Genomic DNA, 9,536 nt, shown 5'->3' with positions numbered 1-9,536 from the left:
TTTGTTTAAAAACTTTTACTTGACGTATAAATATATTAAACTAATTAGATTTTTTGAATTATTTATTAATATAACAATATTAAAAAATTATATAACACAATTTATTTCGTTAACATTTTAGAGAGAATTTTAAAAGATGTGTATTTTTTGAATAACATAAAATAAGAAGTGTTACCTTTTTTTACAAACAAAATATATCTCGAAAATAATGTAACATATTTATTTAAAAAATATTTTACTCTAGAATATTGAATTTGCATGCAACTTAATAAAAAAGTCAAAAAAAATTAAATGTTTTTTTTTTTAAATCATAGCAATGAAAAATGAAAATCACTAATAATAATTTGAAATAGGTTTTTATTTTTATTTTAATTAAGTCATCAAAATGATGTGTCATCCACGTCACCTCATTAAAGTCACACAAGCAAGAAAAAGTCAAGGGGTTAACCAGTTTAAAAGGTAACAGGTTACTCATTGCTATAATGGGTAGATATTTTAAAATGCGATGCCTTAATAAAAAATAATTTGAAACTACATTGTTGTAATAAAAAAACAAAAGTAGAATGTTATAATAAGAAAATTTATGAAAGTAGGTTGTTATTTCATGCATTTAACCTTTTCAGAAACTCATTGTAATCCCAATACGAGATTTAGTACTTCCTTCTAGTCAAAGGTTTGGATAACTTTTACATGGGATGTAGGTTGGTAGGAAATGTTTCTTTATCTAGATATGATAACAGAGTCTGGGCAAGGTGTTAGGTCGGGCATACCTCAAAAACTATTCCTTACCAGATGAATTTCTTCATCATCTGAGTTCTCGTCTTCGAGTATATATTCAAAATTTATGTTGCAACAGAAACATTTTCATCTATATCTGCCTCCCACAAAGTTTTTGACTGTTTCGGAGACTGATATAGAGACTGGATCAGGTTCTTGTTCGGAGACTGTCTCTGAGACTAGTTCAAATTTTGAACCAAATAACTGTCATGATCAAAAGGATTTTTTAGTTCAAAAGAATTTTTTAGTTCAAAAGAATTTTTTAGTTCAAAATATACCAACACCACCGCGAAAAAAGTGTTTGGATTTCCACCACTACTACCGGGGTAACAAGTGTTTGGACTGTATGGGTTTACACCCTAACGTCGGGTAAACTTCGATGGATTACGGCACTTAAACGATTTCCACCATAACCACCATCATCAACAACAAAGAGTGTCAACATTTCCGGTAAAATTTGATGAACAACGTTCTGGAACATCATCACATCATCGTCGTCATTTGACTCGTAGCTTTTATAAGGAATTATAAAATAACATGAAATGACTATGTAAACTTAACTTTTTCGTAACACGTTTAATCAAACCAAAATGTGTTATTGGCGAAGACAAAGGTAATACACGTATAAGGGATCTTAATGGCATATACTCTAAGGACCTGTTTACTTGAGGCTTAATGAGCTTAGTGGATAAACTGGCTTATTCGAACAGACAAAATAAGAGGTTTACCTCGGGCTTTGTTGGGTCTGAATTTCAATATTAAATTGTATTCTTCTTGAAAGATAATATTGTCTGTAATTGTAAAGTCATCGTATTTGACTTTGTATGTGTAGTTTGACTTTGACTAGAAGGGTTGTAGTTTGACCTTGTATAAAGCTTTTGTCTTAGTGATTTTAGTGTATGAGCTCAATTGTAAAATACGTTCATAAATGAAAGTTTGATTGTGTTGACTTTTTCTCTCAATCTCCTCTCATAGTGTTCTTACAAGATCATCATGAAGATTGCCATGGTTTATGAAGATTGATCATAAAGTGGACTTTCAATTGGTATCAGAGCGGGATATGCAAGAAATCATAAGAAGAAATCAACAGATTTTGAAGATCGTTTGAAGAAAAGTTTATGGAATTCTTGATGTTCATCTTGTTGTTCATTGTTCTTCATCTTTTAAAGATTTTAATCTGAATTTTTTTCAAAATTTTGTGTTTTTGTGTTAAAATAGTAATCAAAGTGTGTGTAATCACTTCGTGAATCTTTGTTATACACAAAGATTTGTGTTTTGATCATTGATTTTCAAGTTTTGGTGAAATTTTTGGTTTTTGAAAAGTTTTTTGTTCTTAACAAAATTCATAATTTTTTAGTATTTTGATCCATGTTTTGATAGAATTTTGGTGAAATTTGGTGTTTGTTTACTTCATTGACCGGATTATGTTCATATCCTTCCTTGGCCGGATGCAAGTGTTAACCATTTGTTTCTAAGTCTTTCTCATTCAAAGGGACAGCCAAACTTAGCCGGATTCAAGGTTTATTTCACAAATCTTAAGCAAATTTAGCCAATTTTGACTAAATCGATCAAAGACACACCGATTTTGGTCATCTCCACTCAACAAGGTCTCATGGTCTAGAGACTCTTCGCTCAATTCATTGACCGGATTGGCTTCTTCTCGCACACCAGCCTTATCCGGATTTCTTCTTCGTTTAATCCTTAGCCGAGATCAAGACTTACTCGGTCACCCCTTTACCCGGATTTGACCTTCCTAGTGACAGGCTTGTGCGGTCTTAGCTAATCGAATCCCATCACTGTCAGTTTCTTCAAAATCGTACACTTCATTTGCCGATTTAGTATAACTCGCATACCATCCCAGTCGATTATGTCATATATCGATCAACAAAATTATTCGGTTTTAAGGCTAAATCAACACGAGCTCGCACAAGACTTGGCTAAATCGCAAACAACCTTGTCTGTTTGTGGCTAAATCGATCAAGGAATCAGTTGGATTTAGGTGTAATTTGCACTAAATCGCATACCTGACTGTTCGATTTCATCTAAATCGATCATAAGCTCGATCTCTCACAGCTTTAGTCGGTCTTGAGATTTATCGGCCAAGTACTGCTCCTCACACATAATTGACCGTATTTGAGAGTTATTTGTTCAAAGCTTGATCCATCTTGGGCCTTTTAATTACCAAGCCCATTCCATATTAATAGCCCACTGTGATAAAATCAATTTTTTTAACACTATTTTTTTCTAGTTTTTTTTTTGGATCACATTTTATTTGGATTTCAAGTTTTATCTGTTTTTTTTTACCAATTTACCGGATTTTGAGGATTTTATCGGTTTTTGATTTGTTTTGAACTGATTTGAACTGTTTTGAGTATTCTGAACTGATTTGTGTCATGTAAACTGTTTTTAATCAGTTTTAACTGTTTCTGACTGTTTTTAACAGTTTTTAACAGTTTTTGACTGTTTTTTACTGAGTTGTAACTGTTTTCGTTGATTTTCTGTTTTTTGAATAGTTTTGGATCTTTTCTAAGATTTGAGCTTAGATTAAATCTGAAAGATTTTGTTGGATTTTTGATTTCTTTGACTGATTTCACTTTACATTAGATTCTTTGATCAATCGTTGATTTTGAAATGGCAGTTTATCTTGAGAAGAAGAACAGGGAATTAAAAGAGAAGATTTCTAAACTAGAGGAAAGTTTGTTTGAGTACAAAGAAAAATATGTCATTATGTTTCGTGAGAATTTTCTTAATGAGGATTTAATTAAAGACTTAAGAAGAGAGAATACACAAATGAGAGAAAATGTTGAAGGAGAATTTTTTCATACAATTGAAAAGTTTGAGAACACTCTGAATTCTGTAAGAAAAGAGTGTGATGAAGAGTTAAAAACGTGGAGCAAGTCAAATAAAGACTAATTTAATAAACTCCAAAAAGTTCAAAATGAACTGAATAATGAGAGAAACTCTTCTTGGAGGAATAATACAGAGACAGAGGACTTCACTGAGAAACTTCATAAGTTTGAACGTGACTGGAATTAGAACAGAGAAAAGTTCTAGAAGCTGAGAAGATTATGAATACTGAAAGGAACGAATTTGAGAAAGAGAATAAAAGGATTCTTAAAGTAGAGAAAAGATTTGGTATTGAACGCGTATCTTACGAAAATAAGATTAACTCTCTAGAGCTGAACGTTAAAATGCTATTGAATCAGATCTCGGATTTTGAGCAGCTAACCATCTTGGAACGAGCCAAGATTGATAAAGAGAAGAAAGAGATCAGAGAAGAATGTCTGAGCCAGAATCAGGAACTATCTGACTGCATTGATAAAAAGCAGAAGGCTTTGGACGAAGAGAAAAAGTTGTTTGCTCTTGAAAAGAGAAATACTGCAAAGAAATATGCAGCTATGGCCAAAGAACTTGCAGAAAATTAAAAATGGCTCGACATTGCTTTTGAGAATGAAAAAAGCAGCTCAGATGAAGAGAGAAGAGAGTTTGATAATGAGAAGAAGAAATTTGAGAAGCTGAAGAAGAAGTTAGAAGGTAAACTCCTGGATACTTCTAAGAAATTGTCTGATCTGAAGACATAACTTGAAATTGAACTGAAAATGAGAACTGAACTCAAAGAGAAGTATGATTTAGTTGCTAATGAATGAGACCAGCTTTTAAACAAAATTAAAGATTTTTCTTGTGCTCAAAGCTCAACTAGTTCTCCTTCACAGTGTAAAACCAACTTTTATGAATGTTCTAAATCTAACAGTTATTCTAGCAGTCCTAAATCAACTGTTTCTAAGAACTATTCTCGTTCTTTAAATCAGTACTATCAAGGGTATGTCATCGGATCATCCAATTACTCTTCTAAAGTTAAAAGTGTTTGGGTTAATAAATCTGAATCTGTTTCGTCTCAAAACTCTATTGTTACTAACAATCTTCTTCCTTGTTTTGTAAGATCCACTAATGATTTGATAAATCTTAGCAAGAGAATGATCATGTGCTCCACATGCAAGAAAACTGATTTTGTGAAGAGGAAAAGGTACAACAGCTGGATTGGAGACAAAAGATTTCAGAAGAGCTAGACGAATAATAACAGGTATGATAACAATAACTGGTATGGATATGATCATCCTGTTAAAAGTGCGAAAAAGAAAACATCTAACAAGAATAGATGGTTTGGAAGTTACAACATCCCACATAACAAAGAAAGACCCAAGTTCGTCTGGGTACCAAAATCTGTTTGATTTGATTTTGCAGGTGCGTCATTACAGCGCTGATCAGAATAACATGATTATGATACACAAATTCAGGGGGAGTTTGTATACTGTCCACATTAAGGCTTCTGAATATATCTGTTCAGGACCCGTGCTTAAATGAATTGTGGCTTCTGAACAACACAGTTTAGGACCCATGCTAAAAATGTTTCCATTTTTTTTTAATTTTTGAGCTGAACCAAAATATTACTTAAATCTATTTTCTATGGGGAGTCTCTAGAAATTTTGAATAAATGTTTTCAGAAAATGGAATTGTTTTTATGGAAACGAGTACATTCTTTGAGCAGGTATTTCCTGATATTTTACTTGCGTAATTTCTCATCATTCATAATTCCAATACCTATTTCAGCTATTCTTGAAACTGTTATTATCACGTCTCTTAAAATGAAAATCATTTTCGGTGATAATGCGCTCGTTTGTAATCAAAGTTTTGTTTTTCTGATATTTCTTTTCTTTGATTAATTCAGATTTTATAATTCTTTGAATATCAGAGTATGTAAACTTGTTCTTACAGATCTTCATTCATTTCTCTCGCATACTAAATAATCTGATTTTTGTGTATCACTCCTTGTTTGATTGTGCTTTAAAAGTTACATCTTGATCAAATTTTATCTGATCATTGTGTTTCATTGCAATATCATCTTGATCAATTGTTGTGATCAACAGAGTATACTGCTAATTTAGGAGGGACTAAGTGCTTCACAGAAATACCTCTATAGAATGTCAGAACCGACAAACCTACCCAAGAGGACAACCATATTTGAGTGAGCTTAAACTCAAAATAGGTTTGTGTGCTGAGATTAAAATGAAAAAGATAGGGGTAGTTGCTGTGAGTCAAAAGAATTGATGAGAGTTATGTCAGGATTAAAAGAACATAAGAATCCTGTTCCAAAATTCAAATTACCGGGCATACCACATAATCTATTAGTTCTCAATTCTTTCGAGACTAATATTGAAAAAGGCAAAACTCAGGCCAATTCTTGTCACGACCTCACCAGCTACTCATTTATCTCTTAACAGATAAGTGTTTCAATAACATTTGGGGTACGCAACTCACAATCTATCAGTTTCTCATTCGGAGAAAGTTGATATTGAAACAGAAGGATATTGAGTCTTTTTTATCACGTATTGAGTCTGATAAATTTGTGTAGTCCACACGATTTATCTTTTTGAGCCTAAACAGAAGCATATGTTGCTTTATTTTTCAACACTACACAGATTTTGCAAATTATATGTTATTTTGTTGAAACATTCCAAGATATACCTGTTATAAGATATCGATGATTGAATGGAAGACCTGGTGAAATGAACCTTAAAAAGTCTCATATATGAAGTACATCAGTTGTACTGAATATATCTGTTATATTCACAGGCCAATCTTTTTATAAGATTGAAAACAATTTTATAAGTTGAAATTGGTTGTTATTTTCCCATTCCCTTAATCTGTAAAAATTATACAAGTGGATTTGAAAAGATCTGCTTACAATTTTATGAATTGATGGCTTTCGCTAAAGATTTCATTCATTATAATGTATGATGTTAATGATTCTCATTTCATCATAAGGAGAGTATGAAATAATGAATGAAATGTTCAATTCTGGATGATATAAGGGGAATATGATATAAATCAAGGGGGAGTAACATCGAAGGTCGGTAAAAGACTCAAAGGAGTGTGACTGGAGATTATTACTGAAAATTATTCCTGTGCTACAATGTCTGAGAGTTTTTGAATGTGAAGATCATCCTTATAAAAGTTTACTGATAGAAATTTCACATCGAAGAGAATATTAATTTTGAAGAAGAAAGTTTATGAATTTTTTTCTGAAGAAGTTTGTTTTTGGGAAGAATGTTAGAATTTGTTTTCTGAAGAAGATTCTTTGAAGATCATATCTTGAAGATCATTTCTGAAGATTATTGCTGATATTGTTCTACATTGTCAAAGAGAAGATCGTTGTTGTTCTACATTCGAGGGGGAAATGTTAGAAGATTTTCTCAACAAAAGATAATATGAAGATCTCAAAATGAAGATTGTTTTTGAAGTTTTTGAAGAAGTCATAAAGTGCTTAAAATGACAAAATTCAAACAAGATTCAAAATACGTAAATTCTTTCAAGCCTGAATACAAAGGAGGAGAATGTTGGGTCTAAATTTCAGTATTAAAATGTATTCTTCTTGAAAGATAATATTGTCTATAATTGTAAAGTCATCGTGTTTGACTTTGTATGTATAGTTTGACATTGACTAGAAGGGTTGTAGTTTGACCCTATATAAAGCTTTTTGTCTTAGTGATTTTAGTGTATGAGCTCAATTGTAAAATACGTTCATAAATGAAAGTTTGACTTGTTGACAAATCCTCTCATCTCCTCTTATAGTGTTCTTACAAGATCATCATGAAGATTCCCATGGTTTATGAAGATTGATCATAAAGTGGACTTTCAGGCTTATTCGTTCAGAAATGGGCTTATTCACCCAGATGAAAAACCTGAGTTGTCCAGGTTAAGCCAAGTCAAAAGACTATCCCTACCCTTACATTATTGTCGCGCCTCTCTCAAGAAAACACCCTAAAATTGACGGTCGCTTCTCCATCGAATGCACAAAGAACCCTAATCGATCCAAAGAACCCTAATCGAAGGTCTCTTCTCCATCGATCGACAATCTCTTCTCCATCGATCGACGGCCCTCTTCTCCTCCAAAGAACCCTAATCGGTTGATTGCTCTATTCTCCATCGATCGACACCCTCTTCTTCTCCAAAGGTAACTACTATACTTCTCCTGCAAAGAACCCTAATCGGTTGCCGGTAGCGTGTGTTTGCTTGTGTATTTCATGTTTGCTGCTGCTACCGTAGTTGCTGTGTTTGAAAATTATTTGCTGTTTGCTGCTGTTTGCTTTCGGTATTTGTTGTTTGCTGCTGTTTGCTTACGGTATTTGTTGTTTGCTTACCTGTAAATGTTTGTTGTTTGCTTACCTGTTAATGTTTGCTACGGTATTTGCTACTTATAGTGTCTCATTCCTTATGCTACCGTAGCTACTGTATGGTGTCTCATTTGTTGTTTATTTTTTTGTGTTTGCTGCTACCGTAGGTGCTGTTTGCGTTTTTTTGGTTCTCATTTCTTGTTCTGAAAATACATAACTGCTCTATTTTGTGTTTGTTGTTGCTGTTGATTGATTGCATTTTTTGCTGCTATTTGTGTTTAAAATAGTTGGTTAAATAGTTGGTTCAATTTGGGTTTATCATGTCTTTTGTTTATTAATAGCTCGAATGTTCGTTATAGGTATGAAACAAACGGGTGAAACCCAACAACAAAAAAGGGTTAGAATTAGTTGGAAGGATCCCAATATTGTCAAAACCTTTTTAGAAAGTTGTATTCTAGAGGTTGGGTTGAATGGAAAAGAGGGTGCTAGCTTGAAGGCACTCTCGTGGAAGAAAGTTGACGATACTTTGAAAAGCACACATAACTTTGTGGTCGATCGAAAGCAAATGCGGAACCATTTTGTTTACTTTAAAGGAAAATATGGTGCTTGGTTGAAGTTAAGAAACAAAACCGGCAATGTTTATGATCCTTCAACAAACACGTTTAACTTGATCCTCGAGGAATGGGAATTGGAGATAGAGGTCTTTTTCTAACTTTAGATCTTGTTTTATTTCGATTTTTTTATTTTGTTTGTATATTTTTAAATGTTTCTTTAACACAGACCAATAGGTATGTTGAATCATTAAGGACTACAAGTCTTCCATATCCCGACTTGTGTGCACGACTATTTGAGGGTGGTATGTCCACGGGTATTGGAGGCCATGGACCGTCGTCAGAAGACCCTTTGCCAACTACCGAGCCTTTTGTTGTCATCGAGGAAGAGATCAATGTCTCAAGTGATCAAGCTCCCGTGTCTTCAACACCTTGTTCATCTCGTGCCCCGATTGAGAAACAGAAGCGTAAAAAGACTATGGCAACGACTTCAGAGCTTGACGAAAACCTTATAAAGTTTTTAGATACTTTGGCATCGAAATATGGGAAACCTGAGCTTTTTAGTTATAAGTCATGCCTAAAAAAATTGAACGAGCTTGGGTGGGCAAAAGATGATCCGTTGTATCGTATTGCCTTTTCTCTTCTTACGGACAACCGTAATAGAGAAGCTTGGATGACAATACCGTCTGAAATTGCCAAAGAATGAGTGAGAACAGTTGGGGCAAAACAAGGATATCAGTAAGATTGGTGTCACGTTTTTAGAACTTTTGTGAAGTATAACATTTTTAGAACTTTTGTGTGCTAACTTGTGAGTTTTTTTGAATGACAATTTGGTGCTATGTTTTTTTGGACATATGATGTATTTTGTGACAATTAATGATATGTATGTGGCTATGGATTTATGATATGTATGGCTTGGATTTATGATAAGTGTTAGTTTTGGATTTATGATTAACATGTTTATTTTATGCATTTCTTTTTAGATTTATAGTGTTTTTTTTTTTGGATTTACAATATGATTTATTATTTGAATAGT

The 9,536-nt window shown here is 33.1% G+C and overlaps 1 protein-coding gene across 1 annotated transcript; it reads left to right on the top strand.

The window, feature by feature from the left end:
* The first annotated feature begins 7,859 nt into the window (after positions 1 to 7,859).
* LOC112524851 (L10-interacting MYB domain-containing protein-like) lies at positions 7,860 to 9,206 on the top strand. The gene is made up of 4 exons (XM_025134798.1): positions 7,860 to 7,957; positions 8,117 to 8,121; positions 8,309 to 8,649; positions 8,730 to 9,206. The coding sequence occupies exons 1-4, from the start codon at positions 7,860 to 7,862 to the stop codon at positions 9,204 to 9,206; spliced, it is 921 nt and encodes a 306-aa protein (XP_024990566.1).
* The last annotated feature ends 330 nt before the right edge of the window (positions 9,207 to 9,536 follow it).

This window comes from Cynara cardunculus (assembly GCF_001531365.2).
Source record: "Cynara cardunculus var. scolymus isolate 2C chromosome LG 13, CcrdV1, whole genome shotgun sequence".
Classification (NCBI taxonomy): Eukaryota; Viridiplantae; Streptophyta; class Magnoliopsida; order Asterales; family Asteraceae; genus Cynara; species Cynara cardunculus.
The sequence above is the reverse complement of the archived record's forward strand: the minus strand, read 5'-3'. Positions and strand labels throughout refer to the sequence as shown.

Coding starts and splice junctions, on each gene's coding strand:
- LOC112524851 (XM_025134798.1), top strand. CDS start 7,860: ATGTTTGCTGCTGCTACCGTAGTTGCTGTGTTTGAAAATTATTTGCTG. Junction 8,650..8,729: donor AATGGGAATTGGAGATAGAG/GTCTTTTTCTAA, acceptor TCTTTAACACAG/ACCAATAGGTATGTTGAATC.